General features: G+C 46.6%; 3 protein-coding genes across 15 annotated transcripts in view; 2 read left to right on the plus strand and 1 right to left on the minus strand.

The window, feature by feature from the left end:
- WDR91 (WD repeat domain 91) overlaps nucleotides 1–17,417 on the plus strand; it is an 18,277-nt gene extending 860 nt beyond the window's left edge. Inside the window, exons 2-15 of the mRNA XM_088165142.1 lie at nucleotides 1,057–1,236; nucleotides 2,170–2,376; nucleotides 3,225–3,308; nucleotides 5,411–5,535; nucleotides 7,250–7,427; nucleotides 7,695–7,853; nucleotides 9,901–10,100; nucleotides 10,541–10,691; nucleotides 12,121–12,215; nucleotides 12,500–12,668; nucleotides 13,379–13,487; nucleotides 14,913–15,025; nucleotides 15,767–15,964; nucleotides 16,781–17,417. Coding sequence (XP_088021268.1) covers nucleotides 1,057–1,236; nucleotides 2,170–2,376; nucleotides 3,225–3,308; nucleotides 5,411–5,535; nucleotides 7,250–7,427; nucleotides 7,695–7,853; nucleotides 9,901–10,100; nucleotides 10,541–10,691; nucleotides 12,121–12,215; nucleotides 12,500–12,668; nucleotides 13,379–13,487; nucleotides 14,913–15,025; nucleotides 15,767–15,964; nucleotides 16,781–16,945 — 2,133 coding nt within the window. The 3' untranslated portion in view covers nucleotides 16,946–17,417. The remainder of the gene's footprint in view (nucleotides 1–1,056; nucleotides 1,237–2,169; nucleotides 2,377–3,224; nucleotides 3,309–5,410; nucleotides 5,536–7,249; nucleotides 7,428–7,694; nucleotides 7,854–9,900; nucleotides 10,101–10,540; nucleotides 10,692–12,120; nucleotides 12,216–12,499; nucleotides 12,669–13,378; nucleotides 13,488–14,912; nucleotides 15,026–15,766; nucleotides 15,965–16,780) is intronic.
- On the minus strand, nucleotides 8,244–26,934 carry LOC148223603 (transmembrane protein 140-like). 13 transcript variants are annotated; one of them, XR_015803840.1, is made up of 4 exons: nucleotides 26,710–26,934; nucleotides 24,627–24,738; nucleotides 23,830–23,985; nucleotides 8,244–8,261 (listed from the first exon to the last, which is right to left on the minus strand). XR_015803840.1 is itself a non-coding variant. In XM_088165143.1 (4 exons), exon 4 carries the CDS (start codon nucleotides 23,086–23,088, stop codon nucleotides 22,474–22,476), a length of 615 nt encoding a protein of 204 aa, XP_088021269.1. In that variant the 5' UTR covers nucleotides 23,089–23,111; nucleotides 23,872–23,985; nucleotides 24,627–24,738; nucleotides 26,710–26,934; the 3' UTR covers nucleotides 21,526–22,473. The 13 variants fall into 13 exon arrangements, 8 of the variants coding, with proteins under 8 accessions (XP_088021269.1, XP_088021270.1, XP_088021271.1 ...); XR_015803842.1 differs by lacking the exon at nucleotides 8,244–8,261 and adding an exon at nucleotides 20,724–20,794 and having other exon boundaries at nucleotides 23,872–23,985; XR_015803839.1 differs by lacking the exon at nucleotides 8,244–8,261 and adding an exon at nucleotides 20,724–20,794.
- On the plus strand, nucleotides 17,567–20,353 carry LOC148223604 (uncharacterized). Its single transcript, XM_088165159.1, is given in 3 exon segments — nucleotides 17,567–19,343; nucleotides 19,436–19,502; nucleotides 19,504–20,353. Coding segments are annotated over 3 exon segments (765 nt in total). The 5' UTR covers nucleotides 17,567–19,212; the 3' UTR covers nucleotides 20,071–20,353.
- Nucleotides 26,935–27,760: the final 826 nt, after the last annotated feature.

The following is a 27,760-nucleotide window of genomic DNA, read 5'->3' on the forward strand; positions in this document are numbered from 1 at the left end:
ATTGGCGCAGAATTTGCCAGTCTCAAAAATACAGTTTCAGTCCTTTGTGTGAGCTTCGTATTCCTGTAGCAAGTTTTGGGCACCGAATGTAGTGCTTTGAACAGTCAGATTTTTCTTTGACCGGCAATATAAGCACTACTTTTTCATTAATGAAGCATGTTGCTTTCATTTTTTAAAATACAATTACTTTGCTAATGTTTAGAGATTGGCAAACAGCTGACTTAATAGGAATTGTTGTCCAAGAAGGGTCTGCTAGGGTCACAAACTTCAGTTTTCTCTATCAGTAAGAAACCACAGAGATAAAAGTTGGCTATGTCCTAAGATACTAACTGATGAGGGGAGAGTAAACCACATATTAAACAACTTTAATTTTATACAGGATGCAGCTTTTGCTTTTTCTGATGCCTTTCTTGGCCATGAGAAAACCACTGAACAAAAAATATATTCCCACACCATCATTCTACCTTATTCATATTGCATAAATGTTTTCCAAAGAGACATAATGATTAAAAAAAATCCTTCTGCAAAATTGTATGCCTGCCGTGTTAGTAGGTGATGATACTAAAGCTACAGGTACTTCAAAGATTGTAATAGAGCAGAACTGACTTCCTCTTTCTGTTTGCTAAATGCAGGTATTTTTCCTTTTAGTCTAAAAATAATATCTTTTTTTTCAGGTGCGGCACTTGAATTTTCAACATTTAATCATATAATTTTTTTTTTTATTATCAACTGACTTTTAAAAGAGGTAGAAGGTTTTGTTTACTTTGTAAAAACCCCGTCAGTTGGGTTCAACAAAACGTGGTATTTCTGTCAAAATCTGTTTGGCTGTGCTCTGTCATATTTCTTTTTCCTTCATTTGCAAAGTGCTGCAGGGTGGAAGAATGCTAATACAAAATGCAGAGTGTTTCCAGGATTAGAAAATAGCTAATGCATAAGGATTGTACTGTACTACTTACAGTAAAATTTACTTAAAGCTTCTCAGCACTAAGTTACAGAAAACCTTGTGCCTCAAGAGCCCTCACATGACTGAAGTCTTTCCTGTTTTGCCCTCTTTAGGTGGATAAGATAGTGGACCAGCTGCAGCAGTTTGTTCAGAGCTACGATCTGGCTGCCCTGCGGGATTACTGGAGTTATCTGGACCGACGCCTTTTCAGCCGTTTGGAAGACGTGTATCGGCCAACGGTGAACAAGCTCAAAACCAGCTTATTCCGATATTACCTTGTCCATGCTATTCAGGTAGTGTTTGATTTTTAGGCTTCTACTCTATAAAGATCCTGGTCTCTGAAACCAAAGCAGTGAACAGCCCTTGTCAGCCTCTGCCAGGCCTGCTGGATTAGGAACAAGCAATTAATGTGTCACGATCAGGAGTGTAGTATGGAGTTTGATGCAGACTCACATGACAAGCTTGTGTGCAGGATAGGGAAACATGGTTTGCTGGGTGCAAGATATTCACATAGACAGGTTTCCCTCGGAAAAGATAACAGTACTGCTAGCTCAGTCCTGCTCAGTTAACTTAGATACTGGCAGAGAACACAAAGTTCAAACCGGAACAAGGAAATGTGGAAGAGAAAATGAATGTCTTTTTGTTTTTTGTGAACAGAAAATAATGAGCTTAAAATGGAACTGAGATTTTTTTCTGTTCAAACCCAAGTCAATGGAGTATGTATTCTCCCCTTGATTCTTCTTGGTTCCATTCCCTGACTGAAGATCTAATCCATCTTTCCAGAAGTGTGGTTTTTCTATGGTTTGTTTTGCTATGTGCTTACCCTGAGGTGTGACAGTCCTGTCTGAATAATGTGTCAGATGGAAACCTTCTCGAGCTGCATCGGCTGTAGACTTGAGTAATTTGAATTGTACTGTGGTCCTGTGTGTGAACACTCATGTCAGTGCACTTTGCACTGGTATAACTGGAAATCAGTGTGTTTGGTTCTGTTGGTCTCAGCCTTTAAACAGGGTTGTGGGGACTAGAAAGGAGGTTAAATGCATTTGTGAGCTTCTCCTAGTGTATTTGGGATTATTTTGTTTCCTGGTGAATCTGTAACTAACCACTTGTTGTGTCAGGGTGGTGAAAACCGTTCTTATTGTGTTCATAACAAAAAGCAAATGTTTCTAGACCTAATCTGGTGGCATTAGCCAAGTGTGACCCCTGTTCTTCTTGCTGTGTTTCAGAATGGCCGCAATGACAAGGCACAAGAGTTTTTCCTCAAGCAGGCCTCCGAACTCCAGAACCAGGTGGAGTGGAAGGATTGGTTTGTCCTGCCCTTCCTCCCTGCTCCAGACTCCAACCCCACCTTTGCCACCTATTTCTCACGCCAATGGGCAGATACGTTCATAGTGTCTCTGCACAACTTCCTGAGCGTCTTATTTCAGTGCATGCATATCCTTTTTTGCAACTAATGGTTAAATCTCCCTTGCTCTCATGTTATATTTTCAACAGGCATGCCAAGGATATAGTACTATGGAACTTCTGCTTTCGGGTGATTTTTTTCCAGCCAAGACTTAATAGAAAGTTGGTGTTTACCAGAGGATGTTGGAATAGTTACTGCTCAATTATCTGATTATATGTTGTATTCCCTGGGCAAAACAATTGTGATTGTTGCTGATGCTGAATCATTCTGATACTAGTGACTAGAAATCTCGTGCACATCTTGTTCTGAAATGGTTTTACTCTTTGCTTGGCGTAGGACAAAACAGGCAAACAACCTCGGGTCATAATCCATAACTGTACTGGCATCTTCTGTTAGATCCTTCTTTGGGTACATTATGTTCACAACATTGCCTAGTGACAGCTCATTATAATAGAGCAGTTGGTTGTTGGCAGAAATAAGTTTTTTGCCCCACGCTACAGAGTTCTTTCTGTCTTAGTTGTTTGGTGATGGGCAGGCTTATGCTGTAGCTGGAATAAGCTCATCTTGAACTGTTTCTTCAGTGTACAGTGTAAAACAGTAACAGAACCTGTCTTGCCCTCCACTTCTGACTCTAAAAACAAATAATCTAAAAATCCTTACAAAGTCCACATGAAATAGTTAGTGCAACAGCACAGTAAAAAGTTGACTAAAGTAATTAAGCTGTTGCTAATCTTCTGGTTATGCACGTACTTTTTGCTAATTGTGTGGACTGGGCCGCTTTGTTTTTCCTGACAAATGGCTGGTATGGAGTTCTGGCTGTTAGAATTAAGCCAGGTGCGCACAAGTTATTACCTCAATTTTCTTTAGCATTGCTTACCAGTTCCAGTCATCCTGAACTTTGAAGCTGAATGTCTCAGGAGCAATCTCATACAAGAAGAAAATGAATCGCTGCGGCATAAGGTCAGAACTGAGATCACTCTTTAGCTGCTGACTGTGTGATGTGAGTTTTGTGAAATTGATTCCATCCATTCGAGAACATTGTAACTGTTCTGTTTAGTGCAGTTATTCTAAGACAGATCCTTTAAGTCTTTTGTTTTATTTTGATTTATCTTTCAATTGTCTCCAGCAAACTTAGGGTTGTGATCATATTGTGAAATGTGTGTCTCTCTGCTGGAGGTGATTGTCTGCCCTCCCTGTGCTGTCCAACAGGTGACTGAATACTATACAACTATACAAACTCCTTTTCTGTTACACTGCAAAGTCAAAACAAAGTGAAACTGGTGGAGGTTAAGGGTGTATGTTTTAGAGTAATAGAATGGATTAGAAGGGATGTATGCCTGATTTTGTGAATAGTGTTCAGTCATTTGCAGATTTTAGCTGATAGAGCAATAGAAACAGGCAGTAAATTCTGGCAAAGAGACAGAAACTGTTACATCTGAAATGGCCCCTTCACCATGTTTGATGTGCACTTAAAGCAGTTTAGACCAGCTAATGGAAATGTGCCTGTTTCCCAACTCCAGATCTTACAGTAAACAATAAGAGGGGTCTATTGGTTCGGACAAAATGTTGCCCAGCTCCCTGTCTTGTTTGACAGTATCATTAGCAGATACTTGGGGAAAGGATATAACACGAATCAGTCATTTCCAAGTATAACTTCCGTTAGAGAAATTTGTGAAATCTGCAGTTTAAGAACTTTCTGTAGATCACATGTGGATGATCACATATAAGTAGGAAGGCTTATCCATGTAAGCAGAACTTTAATTTCACTTCCTCAAGCATACCAAGAAAAGCTCTTTCTGTATAAATACTTCAGTAAAGTTTGTGCTTTACCTCTTGTATTACAAAACGTTGTATGTTGTGTTTCCTGTTTGTACTGTTTTAATAGCTGTTCAACACTGTCCTAAAAATTGAAGTAAAATAGAATAATTGATTTCAAAAAGGGGGAAATTTTTGGGGAAAAACCCCAAGATTTGTCACTGTGTACTGTATGGAATTAGTAGGTCAGTCAAATATTGACAGGAGGGTTCTGCAAAGATGGTCATTGAATAGGGACAGAGGATAAGGTATGTTTTGAAATAGAGCTCTTTTATTTCCTCACATTTTATATGCTTTACTTTTAGTCAAATTAAAGCTATGATTTGTGTTTTGCATGTTGGCCGATATAATTTGCAGTCTGGATAAGAGTTTTGTGGTAAATCAACAGAAGTAAAACTAGACTTTCCCTTTTAGTCAACTCTTCAGGTCAGAGGGGGAACCAGCTACCTCTAGAATACAGGTTTTAAAAAAGGATGTCAATAAATATTGAATTTTATGCTTGCTGAAATGAAGTAGTGATTCTGTTTTATGCTGCTGAAACAATGCAAATAACATAAATAGCAAGCCAGATTTCTAAAGCTCATTTTTCTTCTTCTATTTTCTTTCCTTAAATACTATGTTAAAAAGAAACATATCTGAAAAACAAATGTACAGAAACAGAAAAGCCTGAGGAACTCTTTGTGTGAGTAAGAGTCACAGGCATAAACCACGTCTGTTCAGAAAACTGCATCGTGAGGTTTCTCTCTGCTAAAGGGAAAAAGAGATGGTTTTCCTTTTCCATAATGTGGAGATAAATCTCACTGTCATTCTTGGGAAGGAGTTGCACAGGGTATGGAGCTGGATTTCAAGGTGACCTGGTTTCACTGACCTTGGTGCACCCTGCCAGTTCAGCAAACCCTTGGCTGTGAGAAGATTACCTTCTAGGCTCCTGCACTGCCCTGGCCTCAAACTGCCAGCACCGAGAGAGACTGGTGAGCTCTGCCCTGCCCAGCTCTTGTTTCCCAGCACCACTAATGTCCCCACAGCCACAGCCTGAGGAGTGAAGGGTTTTAAGTAGACTCCAGTTTCACGTGCTTCAAGTCCTGATTGTTTTGACTAATTGGACTAATGTGGTGCTCAGCCGGTCAGAGCAACTTTTTGCCTTCCCCGCCCTTCTAGAGCTGTTGAAATAAAAGGAGTAAACAACTTCAGTGAGTGGGAAGGAGGTGAATCTCAGTGACCCTGTGTTTATTTGGCTCTTTTTGTAGCTGTTTGCTCTGCAGGCTGAATCCTCCCGCATGAAGAAAGAGGAACTGGAGGTGGAACAAGCAGTTATGCATCACAAGTTGCCTGCATATGTGGCCAACATGGATCGACTTGGGGACTCTGAACTGTGAGTGCCTGCAAGAGAAGAGCTGGGGACAGGCTCTGCAAATTTTATTGGGTCAGGAAGCTTCCTGGAGGGTCATTTCCATGTCCCCTGCCCTGGGATTCAATGCAGAAAGACATCCAGGCAGAAATTTTGGTGACCTAGGTAGGTTTAATGGAATTCATGACAGGTGTCTCTCCCATCATTTGGGAGGTTCTTGCAAACCAGTGAGAGCCCAAGCACACATAGAAGTGATTCTGCTCTGGTGTCAGCATTGAACCAAGATATTCTGGTCATCTACAGTATTGCTCAAATGAAGTGGATTGTCTCTTGATTGCAATTTACTTGAGTGCCTGCAGTGCCATAGGTGAATGCCCTGTGTTGTTTTGTAGATACTGTTACTGTATCACCCAAAGGGATTCTTGTTACACAGGGATGTTTTCTTGCTTTTGCAAAGTCAAGGGAAAAGGAGCTTCTCTTCAGTGAGGCTCAGCTATGCACAGAATTCCCCATGAATTTGCTGCAGTTAAAAGTGCATTTTATGGCTACATCTATTTTATGCCTATTTCCGGAAATTAGGCAACATACACAGTGATAGAGCTTCTTTAACTTTTTCTGTTTTACCCCCAGTACAGGACAGGAGTAGGATTGATTAAGTTATTCTGTTGCCAGTGACAGATAGAAGTTGTAGCAGGTACTACACACAAAATGTTTTAATCTAAAATTTGATTAAATAGACTTAATTGTCTATTGAACTATCTTGATAACTGCTCTGCAGTCTTTGCACAGGACAGGCTACAGAACTTAGTTTATGATAGTTACAAAAAAACTTACGTGGAAAGTCCTGATGCTATCTGCATGTATGGAGGAGTGTGACATGAGGGATGGGGTAATTTATTCCTGTATTTATTTTTGTCCATTTGAATTAGAAAAACTTGCTTAAGAAGTGGCATTTCTTGCATGTGCAACTTATCTCTTAGTCTGGGAGGCCAGTTCTGGTTGCTTATTTAACCCAAAGCCCAGCTTTAGTAGAATGGTTTCATCCTTGAAGAGTGGATAGAGACAGTGAAGATTATTGTATTCCCCTTGCCTTTGCTGTCATTCTGCTCTCAGAGGAAGCTGTAGCAGAGTGAGGTCAGACAGTTATGTTCTGGGAAGCAGCTGCTGCTCTTGGCATTGTGGACTGAGAAAGGAGGTGTTTATAGCCATAGAAATGGGCTGTAGCTCTTATTTTCTTTGGGTCTGGATTCTGAGATATCGAGGGCCTTTGCTGTAAAATTGTTGAACATAACTTGCTGATTATCAATGTTTCAGTAAAACATTGGAGCTGAATGTTTCTCAAAGTAGGTCTGTTTTATGCTTTGAATTGGGAAGCCCATCTGAAAAGTTCTACTGAAATCTGAATTCCCATGCCTTACCCTTAGGGTCTTTCTAAACAAACCAGATGGAGTGGAAGGAGTTTTAGGTGGTCCTTCAGGGGATTCAGCAACAGTTTGAGCTTGCTGTCTCAGTGGCATCTCTGAGAAGAAAGCTTTTGGTTACAGTAGCTATAATGAGGTGCTCCAGGCACTAACAGGATATTTTCAAATAGTCTTTTAGTGTTGCACTGGCTTGGAAATGAATGTCTGTCTTCCAGTGGTTCAAACAGCTACCATTTCACTTAATTGGGTGATCTTTGATCAGGTTGCCTCGCTACACTTTCATACTCTATTTGCTGGTGTTTTGTTTTTTCCATTAGTGATATGACCTGCCATCAGAGGAACACAGCACATTCTCTTCAGTCCCGGGGGGGCTTTCTGTCCTCTTTTCTCTCCCAAAGTAAAAAGGGCCCTCCCAGACCAACCCATTCAACTGGGGCTTCTCCAATGCAGACTGGCAGTATGCTGCTGGGGAAGAAAGAACCAACAAATCACCAGGTAATTCTCACCTGAAAGTTGCTCAGTCTCCAAGGAGTTAATTTGCAGCAGGGAACTGCTCAAGCTTTTACTTCCTCCTGAAAAATTAAATGTCCTTTCTTGCCTTGCAAATGTATGCTGGGCCTGAATGCAGCACAAGAACTGCTGTTGTTTTCTAAGAGCTTGTGGAGCCCTTGCAGGTGCTTGGTTGCTTTGCTGCTTCTTTTGCTCTTTGTTCAGCGGCCTACTAGAAGCATAACTTTGCCCAATCACTTCTCTGTCTTCCAGAGTGCCAAAGGAAAAGAAGGAACAGTGAGCTGTAAGGATGGGAAGAGCCACTTCAGTGGTTTAGTGGCAGGCGAGTCTAGCTCCCTGCAGCAGCGGCAGAAGCGTTTGCAAGAGCATGGGAAAGAAAGGAAGGAGCTGTTGTCAAAAGGGACTTTCCAGGTACTGGTCAGCACTGCAAGGCTGGGAAGCATAAGGATTATATTTCTGTAAAACAAAGTGGTAAAACAAGTCCGAGTGTTTCCTTTAAGCTTTGGAATTGCTAGCCAGAAATAACCGTATCAAAGGTTAATGTCTGTAGTTAATCAACTCTTCCTTCACTTGGTTTATTTCTGTGTCCCTGGAAGTTAATCAGTATTGGCATTTCAAATAGAAGAAGAGTTGTCTTTTGTCTTCATGTTCTTCAACAGCCTTTGGTCCTGAGTCTTCCTTAAGGTTTCATTCACTCTTAGTGGTTGTATTCAAATACCTCGTTAAAATTCCCATTTCTCAGTGGTAATGAACTTGACTTCCTCATCCAGCTGAAGTGTCTTCTCTTCCTGTAGGTTGTCGTGCTGATTTATGCAGGCTCTGTATGGGACAATGAAAATGAATAGAAAATTTTTCTGGATAGGAATGGAAGTTGCTTTCCTAGTAACATTTGCTTTTTGGAGTTTTTTGTACTTTATTGTTACAGTTTTTCCTGGGGGCTATGCCCTACTTTAAAATCTAATGAAATAATAAAACTGTGTCCTGGATTTTAACTGCTGAAGGACAGCACACTACTTCTGTTCACCTGTGTGCTGTCTGGCTTTCAGCCATGTTGTCAAAAAATACAGAGCACAGGCAGCATCTCAGCTGTTGTTATTTTGTCTGTATGAGATTTGCCTTGTGGAGAGACAGTGCTGAGGGACAGTTGCCTGTTGGCCAATGTGTGGGAGAGCTGGTTAAAGAGATGTTACTCTATCACTCAGCATTCAAGGCCTTGAGAGAACTTTTTTATTCATGGTTCATCTAAAACACTTTCAGCATTGGTTGGAAAATTACAAAGCCCAATTTCCCAGTAAGTTTCCTATGACTTTCCTTTTTCTACAGTTTTCCAGGTTAAGGCAGTGTTTTTTGTGCTGTGTAAAGATTGGTCCTTGTGCTTTTGGGGAAGCTTGATACTCTTTAACTTTCTCTTATACTCAAAGCATGTGAGCAAAAAGGAAACTGAAAGGTGACACTGTTTCTTTCAATGACTGTCATTCCCTGGTTGTTACCTCCCCGCATTAACTAGCAGAATAGTTCTTGGATTTATTTCCTAATCTTTTCCAGCTCGTGATTTCAGATTATTTGATTATGCAGTGCTTGATCCACTGGTCCTGATGAGAAGCTACTGTAAATTAGGCAAGCATGTGTTACAGAACAGAAATTCAAGTCAATCAATACCAATGCCATTTTGGGGATATTCAGTTTCAGAGAATGGTTTATCAAAAGAATGCTAGCAGATGATTTACCACCTTATGTGCTGTATCTGCTTCTTGTTCTACTTTGGGTGGCAAGGGAAGACTAAGTTGCTTCCAAATATTTCTGCAGTGCAGATCTTGTCTCGTCCAGGTACCATCACCTCCTAAAACTCCATTTGTTCTGTCTGCCCTGTCAAATTGGGTTTTAAGCTTTTGGACTCATGTGTCAGCTCTTCTGTTGTCATCAGTTGGCTGCAGTGGTGGCTCAGTCTAAATCTCTGCACAATCTAAATCTCTGTCAGATGAAGATAATCCATCCACTGGGGCTTGAGAGCCAAGTTTTTGTGCAGGTTTGCTGAACTGCATATAATACAGACTTAACTTATATTGCTGAATGCAAGAATTCCCTGCAATGTGTTGATTTATTTGTGAATCTATGCTCTGATGGCATGTAAATGGGCCTCAGATATGGCTGAGCTATTCTAGAAATGTTGTGGTTCTTTTAATTCTTACAGGAAAGTGTATAGCAAGTGTATAGCTGGGCACATGGAGAGGGATATAAGGGACTCAACAACTAAGCAGGCCATATTAAATAATGCAGCTGTGCAACACATGGTCCTTGTACGGGCAGAAGGAGTGTTGGGCTGACAGTGCTTCTGTTTCGTTGCAGCTGCTTTTTTTTTTTTTTGTTTTGTTTTTTTTTTCTCCCAGCAGGCTGGGGTAGCTGAGGAGCTTGATATGGAGCTGCTTCCTTGTATTTCACACAGGATTTCTTCCTTCAGGGCCAAAGTGCTGAGAAGAAAACAGATACTAGCATAGCTGAGTCAGAACCATGCTCAGAGCTGCATGCTGAGCAAACAGAGACTTCAACCAAAATGCCTGGCAGCAGTGCAGAGGCTGTGGGGACTCGGCAGGAACAGCCTTTCATCGTCCTGAGCCAAGAGGAGTATGGGGAGCACCATTCATCCATCATGTACTGCAGGTAGTAATGCATTGGCAGGAGAGGGTTGTCTTGTAGAAACCTCTGCAGAAGGATCAGCTGTGTCTGGCCTCTTTCTCCCTGGCTCTGTTCTGTCCAGTGCATTGGATGTATACTCTCAGTTGTAGGGCAGTCAAGTCAGCGTGACTGAAAATAGCATGTAGCTTGTGCAGAGAGAATGGACAGAGATTTTTGTGATTGGGCAGTGCTAGCCAGGAAGAAACTCCCTTGGAAAGCAGGTATTGCTCAAGGGCATTACGCTTTACGTCTGGAGCTTAGTGTGCTTCGTTGTGGCAGTTATTCTGAAGTGAGCAGAAAGTAGTGCAAAGAAGTTCTAATTCCTGCAGAAGGAACTGGTGTGTGGCTAGGAAAGGAAGGATTAGTGGGCTGCATCTAAGGATTTGAGGGAGAAAAATATCCCATCAGTTTCATTCTACACACAGGGTTGATTGTTCTGGACGGAGGGTGGCCAGCTTGGATGTGGATGGGGTCATCAAAGTCTGGTCTTTTAACCCCATAATGCAAACGAAAGCTTCATCCATTTCCAAATCTCCATTGCTGTCCCTGGAATGGGCCACCAAGCGGGATCGGCTGGTGAGTAGTCTGCGTGTGGAAGTGCAGCAGATGATTTGGGCTGTGTTGCTACATGTTGCATGTTCACTTCTAGACAGCTGTACTGTGGATGAGATTGGGGCAGCAGTTAGTTTCCACTTTTAGTGGCACACAGGGAACCAAAGCCTCTAGGGTCTAAGAAAAACTACAGTGGGGAGTGTATGCTTTGCTTTGTATTGAGCAAGGAATTCACCACCACTTGCCCTGAAACAGAGATTCCCAAGCTGCAGTGTGGGTACAGCTGCAGGATAGAAGTAGTGCCTTTGAGAGAAATGCCCGTCTTCACACAGATCACACAGCAACTTGTAAAAACAGGCAGAGGCAACCAAGTACAATAGCCTGTGGGAGGCCTGCAGCAGAGAGCTTTACTCATACCCTGAGCCAGCAGCAGAGAAGGGGAAACAGGGTTGTGGGGGTGGCATTTTACTTGTGCAGGTGTGAAAAAAGCTCCATAGCCAGTTTTAGACTGGTGTCTTAAGAGCTGGGGGCCCGTGTGTGCTTAAGGAGCTTGGAGCTTGTTTAAATAACATGGCAGTTTAAATGTTTCCCATATCCCTTTTTCTCTAGTTCTGTTACTAGAGAGGAGCCTTAACTTATATGCATTCCTCTGAGTCCTGGAACTGTTGCTAGTGTTGCTTGGCACACACAGGGCTGTATGAGAAGGCTGGCCTGCAAATGAGGCCATATTTTTTGCATTTTGACACTGACAACGTGTGGCTTACTAACCCCAAAATGCCAGCTGTGAAGAGCTGGTGCTACAGCTTGTCTCTTCTTTTGCTTTTAGAAAGCAAGTTGTTGATGCATTTGTTGTGCTTTGTTTGTTGTGATGATGTTTCTTCTGTTTTGTGGAATTTATTTCCTTCTTGCTAACAGAAAAATTCTTCATTCTGAAATACATGTAGGATTCAACAGCAAATTAGGCACTGAAGTGACAAAGACCTGGCTTGCTAAATTTTCTTTTATAATACATCTCTCCATGACTTAAAATGTAACTGAAATTGTAACACCACTGATAAAACATGTGAGTTCTTCTGGATGATTTCGCCCTCCCATGAGTGGAAGGAGTTGGCTTCTGCCTGCTTCTCTTTTCTTGGACCCCTAGATATTGAGACTCCATACATGTTTGGCATCCTATAGGGTTGAGCCATGATCTAGAAAGTGGTGTTTATGCCACCCTGGTGCCTATTAGATCTTTTTCTCACTGGGAAGCAGAGTTTTTAACTCTGACTTCTGTGGCTTTGGGGTAGTCCTACTCAGTGTGATTGCACAAGAAGACAGGATGTACCATAATGGAGTAATATTTAGCCTGAAAGCATAAATAAAAAAAATTACTGAGTCTTGGTGGTTGTTGGCCAGCATCATTATACTGCTCACTTACACTCTTTCCATCTACTTCCTTGCTGGTTTCAAGCTATTGCTTGGCAGCGGGGTCGGGACAGTTCGTCTTTATGACACAGAAGCCAAGAAGAATCTCTGTGAAATCAGCATTGATGAAGACATGCCCAGGTAACTCTGGAATACTGTTTTTTATATATAAATAGAAATAAATGGTGTTGGTTTTAATAGTGAGCATCTCAATGTTCCTGCTGCTTTTCTGCAGCTACAGGACTATCTAGCCTTTTTCTAGAGAGAAGTCTCTGCCTGAGCAGTGTAAAACTGCACATGAATCCTGCCCTCCTTTAACAGTGCACCCTGTCTTGTGGGGTCTTAATGGGCGAGCTCATAGGTGAGTGTTGTGCTTGAGGCAGCTGCAGAAGAAAGGTGATTCAGACCATGTGCCTGTGTTTCAGGATCCTCTCGCTTGCCTGCAGCCCAAGTGGTGCCTCCTTTGTCTGCTCTGCCGCAGCCCAGAGCCCCGTCTCCCACATTGACTTCTCAGTAATCAACTCTGGGGGCAAAAGCATGAACCAAGTTCCTGGGAAGCTGCTACTGTGGGACACTAAGACAATGAAACAGCAGGTACTTGCTGGGTTTCTCTACTTTCTCAGTCTGCTTGCTGAGAATGAGTGTCTTCTTTTTCAATGTGTAGGAATCCTCTTTCTAAATTATGCTGACTTTCTTTTCAACACCGTTCTTTTTCCTCCTTCCTCCTTTTCCCCTCTGTCACATTCAGGATAAAAATAAATAATGTAAGTAGCTGCTGGATTGGGTGAAGTTTTTTTGTTTCATTGGTGTGTTGGGGTTTTTCTAAAGAATTCTTCAGAATAGTCCATGGCCTTGTTTCTGTCCTGGCTGCACAGTTTGTGACTGGAACTATCCCAAGTGGATTGAATGATGCTTTGCTCAGGCTTTCTCCAGTTGAGCTGTACTGAAGGGTTTTCGTTGCTGCTGTTTCCCTTGCCTTCCCTGTTTTTCAGTGAAGTGCTGTCCCCGACATGTTGGAGAAAGCAACATACTCAAGCTAATGCCTGCCAGAAGCTGGTTTTGCAACCTTGAGGCCATGGCCAAGAAAGCTGTGGCTTGGCTGAGGTGAATTGCTGGTTTAGTGTCACAGTAAAATGCTGCTGCCAGACATTGAAGTTTGTAGTCATTAGAGGTGTAGGGCTCCAAACCAGAGTTCTTGTTACTAAATACCATTTTTCTTTCTTTCTTCCTTCCTTTCCCTGGAGTTTAGCTTTTCAGCACCCTTAGCTCCATTTCTCAGCATTAATGCAGATTTTCCTTTCCAGCTGCAGTTCTCCCTGGAGCCTGAGCCCATTGCTATTAACTGCACAGCCTTCAACCACAATGGCAACCTTCTGGTCACCGGGGCTGCAGATGGGATTGTTCGTCTCTTTGGTATGGTGGAAAGGGATCTGAGGATATTGGTTGATAGCCAGCTGTGAGGCCAGGGGGCCAAAACTGGCACCTGGGCTTGTATCACAAATAGTGTGGCCAGCAGGATGAGGGAGATGATTATCCCCCTGCACCTGGCAGTGCTGAGGTTGCACCTCAAACAGCATGTTCAGTTTTGCGCCTCTCACTACATGAAAGACGCTGGGGGCTGGAGCGTGTCCAAAGAACAAAACCAAAGCTGGTGATGGGTCTGGAGCACATGAGGAGTGGCTGCAGGAGCTGGTGATCTTTACCTTAGGGAAAAGGAGACTGAGGGGACACCTTGCTGCTTTCTACAACTACCTGAAAGAAGGTTGTAGCCAGGTTGGAGTCAGTCTCTTCTCCCAGGTAACAAGGAATAAGATAGGAGGAAACAGTCTCAAGCTTCATCAGGGGAGATTTAGATGGGATATTAGGAAAATTTCCATCACCAAAGGGATTGTCAAGCACTGGAGCAGGCTACCCAGCAAAGTGCTGGAGTCACCATCCCTGGAAGTACTAAAAGATGTTACAGATGTGGCACTTAGGAGTATAGTTTAGTGGTGCACTTGGCAGTGTTAAAGTAACAGTTGAGTTTGATTATTTTGGAAGTCTTTTCTAACTTAAATGTTTCTGTGAAACTGAGGAATGAGGTGGCCCCTAGTCCTCAGCTGGATGCCCCTAGCAGGGAGGCAGATGTAGGATATGCTTGGAGACCAAGGTGGAAGCTATTTTCTCCTCAGGAGCTCTCGAGAGTGAATTGACATGGACTTTTTCTGGAGGATATTGGCTGGAGACCCTGGTAATGCTGCTGGATTTGTTGTTTCTCTCCTGCTGGAGGGTAAATTTACCTTTAAGCCATGTGGTCTTGTGCTGTGCCACTAGATACTAGAGGCTGAGTCATGAGGAAAGCAATTAATGTGAGACCTTCCATTTAAATGCAAGGGCTTCACATCAGTCCTCCTTCTGGAAGCAATTTCTGTTTCTCAGGTTTTTGTCCTCTTCAGCCTATCCTTGCAATGAAGGCAGTTCAGGCCTCCTGCCTTTGAATGGGGAATGTGCTCCTGGCACAGGTGGAGGATGCAGTCCCAGGTCTTTGGGAGGACAGAGCTGTCAGCAGCTGGGACGATGGGCAGGATAACAAGGGGAGGAAGGATGCCAGTGGTGCTTGGATGCAGAATGCCTGCAGTAGACAGTGAGCATGTGAGTGGCCCTTAAGGTCAAGTAGTTAAAATAATTTTTGAAAAAGTGAAAGCAGGAGTGTAAGCACAGAGTACTGGGACTGGATTGGGCTCTCACAGACTGGTTTGGAGGACTGTCACAGAGACCTCAGGAACATAAAAGGCCTCCCTGTCTTCACCTCAGCTCTGTGTGAGTACAAGGAGTGTTCAGTACTGGTTCTCCCCTCAGATATGCAGCAGCATGAGTGCGCCATGAGCTGGAAGGCACATGATGGGGAAGTCTACTCCGTCGAGTTCAGCTATGATGAGAACACAGTCTACAGCATAGGCGAGGATGGCAAGGTAGGCTATGGATGTGGATTACCTCCTAGTGGTCAACTGGCAGAGAGATCACTCCTGGAGTCTTCTCCATATGGTGGGGACAATCATAAAGATACACTCAGATTCTGGATTAAATGTGGGCTGCTAACTGCAGTCTTAGGTGTGCAGGACCACCCTGCTTCCATTAAATCTGCAGATGAGTGGCTGAAAATGTGATAATGGTTGGACATGTCTTGGACCTTGTCTGCAAATCCTACTGTTGGTGACAACTGTTTCCTCGATAGTCCATGTGAGGATGACCTTTCTCTGCCCTGAGATCACCACGTTTGAGATCTGGGATTCACAGGGAAGCAGATCATTGACCACTTTGCATAAATCTCATCGGCAGCTCCCTGCTGTGTTTGTAATAAACACTTCCATTTCTGCTGTTCCTCACGCTTCAGCAGTAGAGGTGTGGCTCAGGGACGGACCTTGGCTGAGGAGTTAAGCAAGTTCTCACCATAGTCCTGCATGCAGTGTGGAAGGACACATAGACAGTAGTGCTTGAGGAGGGCAGGGCTTATCTTTGCCTGGATAGAAGGCACTCTTACAGCCTTTGCAGCCTGTGTTTTATTAATACAGCCACTTAGATATGGATGTTAAAATGCCATCTTCTGTTTGTGAGGAATACCCATCATTTTGCTTAAAAGCAAAAAAGGCGACTGTACTTGCATCCCAGTTAATTTCATTATAGGCTTTTGTTATCTCTTTTTCTCCTCCTAGTTTATTCAGTGGAATATCCATAAAAGTGGCTTGAAGGTGTCTGAGTATGACCTTCCCAGGGAAGCTACAGGTCCTTTTGTTCTGTCCGGGTACAGTGGCTACAAGCAAGTCCAGTTCCCACGAGGACGGCTTTTTGCTTTTGACTCTGAGGGCAATTACATGTTGACATGTTCTTCTAGTGGGGGAGTAATTTTTAAGGTAAGTGTGAGAAGTGATGGGGAGTACTCTTTAAGTATCCATACAAGCTGCTGTTAATTACAAGGGTGCAGCAGCAGCCACTGGAAGTTCTTAAGCAGCATATATCCCTCCTTGCTCTGTCAGAGTTGCTGCTCAGTTTCACACAGTGTGCATTTAGGAGTGTGTGGTGTACAGCAAGTGTTTGCGTCCTATGTGTGTAGCTGGAGCTCCTTCTTAAAGCTTAGTTTTTAGTGTCCAAGTGCCTAGGACAAAGTTTTAAGTACTTTTTAAATATAGGATTGTTGATTGGTGCTTGTGTTCAGTCTGTCTTCTGTTCCTGCTGATTCTGTGTTAGACCCAGCCTGATTCTCTTCCCTTACTGTGCACTGAAATGAAATGAAGGGTAAGGCTGAATGGTTCCGGGTGCCCAAATTTCTGTGTTTCTGTAACAAATGTTACTGATCACATGCCCATGCTCTTGCAAGGCAGATTAGGTGGAATTTTCACTTTGCATCTGGGGCACTCGGAGCACCTGAACTAACATGAGCTGTCGCTTAGGCTTATGTGCTTCTCATCAGTGTATGCCCTTAGCCTGCCTTGTTCAATTACTGCAGTTCAGCTGATGTCAAAAGTTGAGCTGCTTGAGAACACTTCTGTAGTGAGACTGGAACCTTTCTTTCACGTGTGTGTAAGTCAGTGTCTCTCTGATTTTCTGCTTACATATGCATGCTCGTAGAGATACAGAGTCTCTATCAGGCTTTTGCTTGCCATGTTGGGTGCATTGCCCCCAGTGCAGGAAGTTACGTCCTTAAAATCTTGTGCTTTCCTTCTTTTTAGTTAAATGGTGAGGAAAAGGTTCTGGAGAGCTGCCTTTCCCTGGGAGGACACCGAGCTCCTGTTGTCACAGTGGACTGGAGCACAGCCATGGACTGCGGGACCTGCCTCACTGCTTCTATGGATGGGAAAATTAAATTAACAACCTTACTGGCTCAAAAGTCTTAGCGTGGACAATACTGAAGGGGGAAAGAGCAACAGACTTGACAAAACCAGTGTTAACTCACAGGGACAAACTGCATGAGAGAAAAGGCAAAGTCCCTCTTCTCATTGTAGCTTTTGCCTCTTGATAAATACATTTGCCAAACCACTGTGCAACAGAATGCCAGTATGGGACTGGATCAGTGGCAGCAGTGAAAAAGAAGTCTCCACTGATCCATTGTGGCAGCTGGACTTCCCTCTGTTAGGGAGTCTTGAGTAGCACGTGGCTAAAAGGCTGTGGCCATGTCAGGGTTCTGCAGAAGAAGGTGAGGCTGGAGGAAGCAAGCATGAGGCAGCACAGTGCATGACAATAAGATGACTCCAACTGGAAAGGCTGATGAGAAACCAGAGTATTCTTTGGGTATGACATTTGTTGTTATCATTTTGTTTGTTTTTATTTGTTTATTTTTTTTCCATAAAAAGAAAATATTCCCTTGCATTTGAACTCTATGCTTTGTTCAGCAGTTGCTGCAAAACATGGAGGGTGGTGAGGGCAGTGATGTCCAAGTCTCCTGCATGCAAAAAAAGCTCTTGTGTTTTCATCAGATGCTTCCAGCACCACACCTGCACACCAGGGTGAACCAAACATCCAGGAGAAAAACCAGCTGCGTTCCCTTATATGCACTGCATTAACTTGCCATAGGTATCTGCCATCAGCCAGAGCAGAAATCCTGAGTCAGACTTTGAAATACTCGTGTTGGAGTTCAGAACCTACATAATGCCTAGGGGCTGCCTGATGGTGGATAGGTGAAGGGAGGCCAAGATCAGTCTGTCCCTGTATAGGGCTGTCTCTCCCCCTAAGCCCCCCAACATCAGGGCAAGTGCTGTGCTCAGGTATTGCATAATCTTTGAATGGACTAAGCAGATATATTTCATCTGCTTCCACATTGCCATGGAGCTTTCTGCTGCTTATGTCCTTGGCTTGTATGAGGTGTTTATGGCACTGTTGTTCCTTGGCATAGCATGCACTGCTGGAAAATGAACAGCCATTCATGAACCATATGGGTAGCCCTACTCACAGACAGCTGTTCAGGAGCAACAACGCTGGATACTGAAGTCCTCACTACAGGAATCTTCATGCTCCAGGTACTTGTTGTCCGTGGAGTAACTTGCTCCTGCTAACGACACTCATCTGATAACCCCAGGGACTAATTTCAAGGGACTCCAAGACTAACGGGTCCTCTGCCAGAATGACATCTAAGTAGAGGGTTTCCACCTCAGTGGGATGTGATACTAATGGTGCTGCTGTTCTTCATGCCAGTCTGAGCTAATTTCTCCTCTGCTCCGGTACTGACTTCAGGAATTCCCAGGGTTAGTCTGAGAGTTTAGAGAGCTCTCAAATGGGAGCCTTTGTTGGCCTCTCAAATGGCAAGAAAGATCGTGGCTGTATTCCAAGCCCTGCAGGGTTGACTACATTGCATAGATGTTTTGGAATTTGGAATTACAATATTCTTGAATAGTCTGGGTTGGAAGTGACCTAAAGCTCTTCTAGTTCCAACTTTCTGCTATGGGCACCATCACCTTCCACTAGCCCAGGTGGTCCAAAGCCCCATTCAGCCTGGCCTTGACCACTACCACGGATGTTACTCTCTTCCAAATGTTATCTTCCACTCCTCACTGAGGATTTGTTGAGATTTCTGGGAGAGAGACTACTTTCAGGTTTGCTTCAGAAGTAGGTCTGAAAGCGAAACAAAAACCCTCATACAGGGAAAGAAGCATAAACAACAAGCGCCAGCGTAAGGCTGCTATGCAAAATGATGCATTAGCACAGCATGGATACTATGCTAGAAGCTCGGAGGGAAGGAATGATCACGTTGTTTGCTAGAACAATGCTCAACATTGTTGCTTTATTCCCGGAGGGGCTTTGACTCCATCCTTGGCCCAGGCTCCCCTCTCTCCTCGCTTCCCGGCACGGGTCCCGCCGCTCCGGCCGAGCGCTGCTGCCGGGCCCTGCGCTCCCCGCGGGACCGTACCGCAGCGCTCCGGGGGCTGGCTCGCGTCGTTCCGAACGTGGCGTCTGCTCCGCAGCTGGCCCAGAGCCACGTTTGCTCCTTGAAGGGCTATGGAGGGACGCGCGGCCTCGCTGACCGCCCGCCTGCCAGATCAAACACGAGGCCCTGTCGTGGCTCGGCTTTCCGGGCGGCTCGGGGCCGCTCTTCCAGCTCCCTTCGCTCCCGGTCGGCGGGGAAGCAGCGTGGGCGTGCCGGGCGGAAGGCGGCACCGCCCCCGTGGGCATGGCGGCGGGCGGGCGGCAGAGGCAGCGGCAGCTGCCGGCCTGGATGGGGGCGGCGGGGGACGAGCGGGCGGCGGCGGCCCCGTCCCCCAGGGCCCGGAGGCGGCGGGCGGCGGCGGCGGCGGGGCGCAGGTAGCGCCGCTGGGGCGGGGCAGGGCTGGGGCGGCGGGCGGGAGGGCGAGCCCCGGCGCTGCCCGCGCTGAGCGTCCCTGTGCACTGCCCAGGCCGGCGGCGCTGTACTGCATGAACGAGGCGGAGCTGCTGGAGGTGGCCCTGGCGGTCCTGGCCGAGGTGAGCCGGGACCTCCGGGGGCGGGGACGCGGCCCTGGCCGCAGCCGAGCAGGGCCGGCGGCTGGGCTGCGGAGGGCGGCAGTCAACGCTGCTGCCCGCGGCTCTCTGGGCGGGTCGGAAGGCGCTGCCGGGTGCCGCACGGCTTTCCCGGGCCCGTCCCACGTGTCCCAGCAGCGCCGGTGCCTTTGCAGCCTGCCGGGCGCTGCAGAGCAGAGCCGCGGGCCCGGGGCCTGGCGAGGCGTGGCTCACGGGGATGCTGGGCTGCCCTGCTGCTCCTTGGGGTGCTGCCGGCGCGAAGTCACGCACGGCCGGCGCTTGTTGTTTTCCCTGTGGTCATAATCTACAGTGCGAGGAAGGTGAAGAGCAGGCCCGGTTCCGGAGCGAAGAGGAGCAGGAGCTCCCGCCAACACCAAACGAAGCTCCTGGAAGCACGGCCAAGGATGGAGGCAGCGACCACGGTCCGACACTTCCACCCCGTCCTGGTGCTGGTGCTGTCGCAGAGAGGACAGGCGGGGAGGACTCTGAGGACGACGTCCTGAAATACGTCAGGGAGATCTTTTTCAGCTAACATCTCCTCTCTTGACTTGCCAGGAGAAGAGGGCACAGTGGGGAGGGTGTTTCCTCCCGCGGCCCAGAGAACGGTGGGAGAAGGGCCTGGAGGGGGCTGTGCATCCATCTGCTGTGTTGGTGCCCTGTGTAGGGTACCCATGAAGGCCAGAGAGGAAAGGAAGGAGGTACTCAGTTCCCCCACTCTATGCTGAGCTCAGTGCGATTTGGCTCCAGATTAGGATGTGTTCGTTTCAGTTTCACATTTGAGAGCACGGACAGAATAAAGAGGACATTCGGGTTTCTGTGGGTATCCCTTTGGTGGGTCGGTGTTGGGCATGGAGGGGAGCAGGGAGCTGCTGATCCGGAAGACCTTTGCTGGCAGAGCTACATGGTCATGGCTCAGCCTTGGGGGCTCCCTTGTCCTTGTGGTCCCTCTGTCACAGCTGCAGTGGGGCCTGGCAGCCTGTTCCCATTGGGCCTGGTGCTGAATTTGCCTCCGGACTCCAGCAGCCCTCGCAATGCTGGGAAGATGTGCCAGAGCAGACAGGCAGGGACCAGGACTGCCCTGAGGGGGCTGTCCCTGTGGCAGCGTGCATGGGGGTTTAGGAAGGGTTGAAGAGGACTGAGTATCCTCTTCCCAGTCCAAAAAGGGGACGAACAAACCACGTGAGGCCAGGTGTGAGAGCATGTATTGAAATGAAGAAGCAGTCAAATCAGCATCACCAGCCTCATCCCCACCAAGGCTGAAGCAAGAGAGAAAACAGACCCTGATGTCCCTTGAAACAAATTCACTCAACAGCAAAGGACATCACTGTTTGTCCTGGTTTAGGGCAAATATGGGAGGAAACCTCTGAATGGGGTTCCTCTAGGAACAGATTCAAGAAATCCCTCCCCGGTTTCCTGGTTCGGGAAAAATATTTCCTTGGAGAGAAGTGGAAGAAAACTGTTTATTTAACAGGCAAATCCCTTCCCAGCACCAAAATGAACACTACTAAACAGCAAAACCTCTGGCTACTCCACAGAGATGAGAGATTCAGAAGAGTCCTTTCCGTGGGCTGCAGCCCGGCTCACTCAGTCTGCTCTCAGTCCCTCTGGTGCTGGGAAATGCCGTGGCCCAGGCCAGGCATGGTGGGTCACAGGTGTGAGCTCCCGGTGCTCTTCTGGGTTTTCAGTCCAGAGCAGTTCGAACAATTCCATGAAAAAGGAAAAAAACCCCACAGTCCAGGGAACTTCTTTGCCTCAGCTAGCCAGAAAATATAATCAAAAGCAAAGGAGAGCTCTGTCTTGCTCTCCACTGCAGACAACACAGTCTGTGTGTAGGATGCGGGGAGCCAGTGCAGTCTCTGATAACAAACTCTGCACCTCTTTTCTCCCCCTTCACTCCTGGAACCAGTCTTAAAGCTGCAGAACTCAATATTCAACACCAACAGAGCAGACGATTTGGGGATACAAGCATGATAAAGTTCCCCCAAGACATTGTTAAACAGGCATTCTTTATTTGCATAAGTTCTCCCAGCCACTGGAGGAATTAATGCAGTTTCTAGTTACAAGGCAGTTACATATTCACTACACAGACAAATCAATAACATGAAAGGCCTGTTTTGAAAAATGATGATACCGAGAGAAGTTAACTATTTCAGTCTTTCCTGCCACCTAGTGTCCTTCAGGGGTTATTACAACCCCTTCAGGGGTTTTGGTGGTCGTTTAATCGTCTTCATCACTTGTCCTTTTATTGCACTTTCTTAATTGGTGCGTGTTCAGTTTGTTACCTTGTTTTCAAACTACAAAACAGGTTCTTTCTGGTGTTATTTCTCTATTGTCCTAGACGGCTTTCTTTACAGCCTTGATGGTAGGTTGTTGATTGGCTGCTTAGTTATTTTAAGTGATTTATATCCTGTTGCCTTACAAAGAAATTACCTATTCGGTTCCATTTTCCTCAACACTTGTTAGTTCCTAGTTAAACATAATCTGCAAATCCTGTTTTTAAAGTCCCTTTATCTTTGTTATATAGTACAGGAAAAGGTAATAACAGCGTTTTGTTAGTTAATTATGGATTAATCACATACTGTATGATAGTGGCAACTATTTTACTTCAACTACATATGGGCAGAGGGTTGTGTCCACTGTGTGCTGGTTCTGCTACCTTCACTGCTCTTTGGGGCCCAGAAGTGCTGTCACTTTGATGCTGTACCCCACATTGAGGGGTGTTACATGCTGTTGTACCTGGGAAGCTTCTGTGCTGTGCTATGGCTCTTAGTGTCTGCTACCAGCTTAATACAGGATTGCTGCACACAGCAATGTGCCAGAGCATGGCTTGACATGAGCCTTTGGACTGGGAATCAGATTTTTGCTAGGGAGTAAAGCTGTTTTTGTATTACTATTTTAAATCATGTTACTAATAGCTCTTGCACCTTCTTCACTGTCAAATCTTAGTGGGCAAGGCCTCCTCATTTAAGTGGCTTTTATACATATGTGTATACTTGACCCAGCTGAGGTACACAGTGGCAGTGAGGACCTGGAGCAGTAGCAGTGCCAGTGTCCCAAGCAGTGCCAGGAAGCCTCCAGTGAAATCAGAGGGATGAATCCATTGTGAGGTTTGTAAAAGAAACATACCCAGGCCTGCAGACAGGACTATCATTTTGATGAGGGGTATGATGCGGATCATCTTCCACCCCTCTGTCTGCCCAGTGCAATTCACAGTTAAAACAAAAACGAGGTGGAAGAGGATGAAGACCAGGCAGGAATACACACAAACCCTGGCTAGTGCTATTTCTAATAGACTGATGCCCATTGCCTGTAGCTGCTTGTTGTCCAGGCACTGCAGCTCCGCAGCTGTGTCATTCCACAGGCAGAAGTTGTAAAAGCCAATGCGTTTGTCAGGGAGGTTCACCAAGTTTCCGGTTTCATACACCAGTGCATAGGACATAAAGGCAAAGGTCCCAACAGTCTCCAGTAAAATCAGCACATGGAGCAGGTTCTCAGTACACCTCTGTTTCAGCAGACCCATCCTGGTGCCTGTAAGCTCTCCTGCTACCATGGTAAAAACTGTTGTGGGGATGCCTGTTGCAAAACACAAAGTGGGGACCCCTCAGTTGTTGCCTCTTATGGCACCCTTCTCAAGATGGGCTCTGAGCCTTTTGGCTGGGGTCTAGGGACTCCCCTGGCAAGTAGAACAGGAGTGTCTCAGTCCTGCCTAGGGCTGTGGTGCACATGTGTTACTGGGTTGAGGGGGTGCATTTGATGCACTTTTGGTCACAGCAAATGTGGCTTAATGATCTCCCATGTGTAGACCAGTCCTGGGAGGAGAGTATGACTCAGCCCCACACATGCCCTTTGCAGCATGGTCTGACTGGAAAAGAGGCATTTGTCAGCAAACTCCAGGGACAGGAGGACTATTCTGGGATAATGCCTTTCTTTCTGTTATTTCAGACAAGGACGACAAGGACATCCCTTGTGATCTTTGGACTACTGAGTAAAGTGCAGACATGACAGGATCTGAACTGCAGGGCTCCTCTTGCCTCCCTACTCTTGTCCCATAGCTCTGGGGCACCCAGTGCCATTGATACAACCCATTTCCAGCATCTGAGCTCAACATGCAGGTCCTTGCATGCCTGTAGATTGCTAAGTGCAGCAGGACTGAATACCTGCAGCTCTGCTACCCACTGAGGCTGGCAGACATGGTGCTCCTCTGTCTGGGTTGCCTGGGGCCCAGTGTCCTACACAGACAGACAGGTGCCCAGCTCAGAGAGGCACCCTGGATGCACCTGCAGCCACTCACCTTCCTTTGAGGGCCAGGGACATGGGTACTACTGAGACACACCTGTGACTGCTGTCCACTTTGCTCCTCTCTCAGAGTGGGTGGCAAACCCGACTCTGCTCCTCTCCCCGGAATGTGTACTGTGCTGAGTGCTGTCTTGCAGGCTTCTGCTTCACGCTGAAAAACAGGGAAGTGGCATCAGGAAAGGGTATCACTGGCTGCAGAGCCACATGGCATTGAAGCACTGTCCACCCAGGTCTGCAAAGAGGCATAAACACAGAGGCCTTGGCTTCAAGCCCAGCCTCAGGCTTGAGGCTTTGCAAAGAAGACTTCCTCCTTCTGACAAGCTTTATCTGCTGAGAATCATTTACCACTTTCCTTCAAGAAGTTCACATTGGCCCTGCTGTCCCCTTCCACTGCCTATTACGCAGTGCTATGTCATTCTTCAATGCTGTGTGGGCCATTTACTTAGGAATTGGACCTTGAGTCCCTTCCAGTTCAGAACAGTTGGTGAATCTATGATATGCTGGATGTCCTCCTAGTTCATCACCAACTAGATTAGGTGGATTAGGTACAGCCTCTCAGTTTTTAGAGTGCCAGGAGAGATTCCACTCAATTTGTACTCAGTGCCTGGTGGCGGTGCTGGATCAGAGACCTTTCAGCATCCCCTTCCCACTCCTCCTCTGTCTCTGGAAACTTGGAAGTGAGGCACCTCTGATTAATGAGCACAAAGATGAAGCTTCTCAGTCCCAAATTCTCCCAGCAGCAGCACACACACACAGCATAGAAGGGGGCAGGTCACAGCATCAGACACCAACCTGTCCACTTGCCTGGTCACTTTTCCCTCACTTCTTGTGGTGTCCCTTGGAGGGCTTCTTCACAACAGGCTTCTGGAGGGACTGGAATGTCACATGGAGGACACGCATTGTTCTGAATTGGCAAGGAAGACACAAGTAACCAGGAAAATATCTATGCTTGGGCACAGAGTGTGCTGCAGAATGAGAGCTCCAGCAGATGTAATTTCACCATAGTTTGTCTTGCCGCTAGTATTGCCCCTTGGTTTGTCTGTCTTACACATGGTCTCTTGCACCCAAACATTGCTGCTTTTCCTCTCCCTTTTCCATCACACCTCACACCACTCACTGTTCTCTGTGCTGTCCTCTGTGCTCCCAGAGCTCAGAGGAAGAGCAGGCTGCACTTGGAAGGAGCTCTTGGCTGGCTGACCAGGTCTCCAGGGATTTCTGTTAGACCTCAGGGCTGGGACCACTACAGCTCAGCCTACTCCTGCCCGCCCAGGAAGCTCTGCTGTTGTATTGACCAGTTTCCTAAGGAAGGCAGGCTTGTAGAAATGTGACATTTTGTTCAATCATCTCACACTCACTGCCTCGGTATCCATGAAATAGAAAAGCTATTAAAAATTGTCCTAGTTGCAGAAGTTTACTAGAGAGGGAACAGAGAATTAAATGGCTATCAAATTTGTGCTAACATATGGCAGGGATGGAGGCCAGCCACCTCCGAGACCCTGTGCTGCTGTGTGATCTCTGCATGTAAGGGGATGTGGGGAAAGCCCATGGTATATCTGCCTTCTCCTCTGCTTTGAGGCTCATGTGTGTAAGGACATCTTTTCCCAGTGATGTCCCTCTTCACTGCCAAATTGTTGGCATCTTTGCCTCCTGCTGCCTCTTCTGCCCAGCCCAACCCAGTAGGTAAATCCCTGTCCCTATGTGTGACTGACAGGACCAGAAACATCCTGGGATGGCCCTGTGCCAGCTGGATAGAGAACTCGTGACTGGCCTGGAGGCAGTGAAGGCTGAGACCTGTCACCCTGCCACAGTGCAGCCACAGATAGGACATTTGTGAGCTCTGCAGCTCATCACTGAGGCGGGTTTGGCAGCAGTCTGGCTGAGAAGCAAGGGACAAACAGGAAAGAGCTCTCACCAGTGTACAGCTTGGGTTTTTCATGACAGAGGCGGCCTCACTGCCTCTAAGGAGGTGCCTGTGCCTTTGGATGGGAGACTCCGTGTCTCTTCCTCAAAGGTGCAAGAAAGAGGAACCTGAACATGGCACAGCGAACCCCAGCCCGGATTCAGCCTCCTTGTTCCTGGACTGGCATTGATGGAAACACTGGGTTTCACCGTAGGAGAGCTCTGTGTCTCAGTCTCCCCAGTAGAGAGAGGCCCCATCGAATGGCTCAGGAGCTCCCTGAGGTCTTTGTGTGGGAGATAAGGCTCTTAGGGATCCTCTGTGCTTTTGGGACTGCACACCCTTTCCTCTGCTGCTCAAAGGCAGATGGGCAACCTTCCCAAGCTGGGGCTGTGCCTTCCTCCAGCCAGCGACTGGCAGAGCTCCTCTGTAAGGGGACAGGAAGGCACCCAGCTGTGGCACAGGATCTGGCCTCTGTGCAGGGATGAGCATTCGTGTGGATGCTACTGCAGTGAGTGCAAAGGGGTGAGGCAATGGGCATTTCCTTTTGCACTGAACAGCCCCCCCAGACAACGTGACTTTCTTGCATCCCTTCTCCCTGGCTGCTGAGGAGAGAAATGCTCTACAAGAATAATGGGAAAGTGTCAAGCTTTGGACATGACACTTCTCCTCCATGTCATCTGTCCTGGCCCTTCACCTCCTGCCCACTTCAGCTATCCGATCTGTCTTTCCCCCTGAGGCAGGCTTAGCTGCAGAGAAACCATGGGTGAAGAAAGGTCACCGACAAGCTAAGGATTGCTGGTAAACAGAAACCAACCAGCGGCAAATGGAACGGACTGTGGGGGAACTGCCCTTAAAGCGTCTTACAGCGGGGAAGGACCCTGCAAGACATCTGCACCCTGCAACACACTTCTCCTGGCAGTTCTCCCCAATGCCAGTGACATTAAAAAAGTGGGGGTGTCAGAGGAGGATACTTACGGGCTGCCCATCTGGGTGGGTGTGGAGCTGAAAGGCGCTGGAGAGGGCTGTGGTGCTGTTGTAGGAGACAAGCGAGTTTGTGGCTGCTGCCGGTGCTGTTCTGGCTGGTGTCTGTCGCCACAGCCTGTTTTATCATGTCCAGATATCTGTTATCTGCTTTCTCTTTCGATTCTGAGGGCGTGCTCTTTGCTGATAACCGAGTCAGCTGCATATGACCAAGAAAACAAGCCACGCCCAGCCCCACAATCTGAGCCAGGCTCAGGCTTGCGTTTCCTTTCATTCTTTCTGCTGTTCTAACCAGCACAAATAACTGGATGGGCTAAGCTCACCCAGATTGTTGTGCTATTATTAGAATAGCTTGGGTGTCCATGAGGGCTTGGATGAATTTGTTTAGTTTTGTTTTGACGCTCCTATAGAGGTGACTGACGGTCACCTCAGCACGGATCTCGGTGCCTCAGCATTGCTGGAGTTCGATGGCAACATGGCCCTTCTTGCACTTTGGACACTGATCCTTCTCCTTCTGCTTCCCAGACGTTGCCCAAGTTCCCTCGCCTGCAGCCACCGTGCTTATGTAGGCACAGTGCAAGGTGCCTGCTGCTACAGGGAGCCACTGAAACCTCGACTTATGTAAGGGGCAAAAGTCTCCTTTGCTGTAGTCGTCCTGGGCAGATGTGGAACAGTTTGTCCTAGTTTGTGGTGGGTGTGTTAGCTGGGCAGTGTGCTGAGGGTTGATGCATGTGGGACACTTAGCTGTGAAGCCGTTCATGGATTTTCACCTAGAAATTCCATATTTAGGCATGGTGTAGAAATCTCCATGTGGTACATGTGTTGTGAGCCTGTAATACTGGCACTCGCATTGAAGAGTGCCAAGTAAGTGAAAAGAAATATGGGAGGAAGTCCTAAGAGAAGCTCAGTGGACAGAGACATCATGTAAGTGGCGATGGGGGGATGCCTTTCTATGTGCCTCTGTGTATGGAATTACTTTAGCATGGAGAGGGACAAAGGTCTGGAACAAGGGCGTTCAGATCATGGGTGGCTTAGGCAGCGGTTC

This window comes from Sturnus vulgaris, chromosome 5 (genome assembly GCF_052056855.1).
Source record: "Sturnus vulgaris isolate bStuVul1 chromosome 5, bStuVul1.hap1, whole genome shotgun sequence".
Classification (NCBI taxonomy): domain Eukaryota; kingdom Metazoa; phylum Chordata; class Aves; order Passeriformes; family Sturnidae; genus Sturnus; species Sturnus vulgaris.

What these genes read in the sequence shown, in the direction of transcription:
- LOC148223603 (XM_088165143.1), bottom strand. Translation starts at nt 23,088, where the DNA reads ATGGTAGCAGGAGAGCTTACAGGCACCAGGATGGGTCTGCTGAAACAG.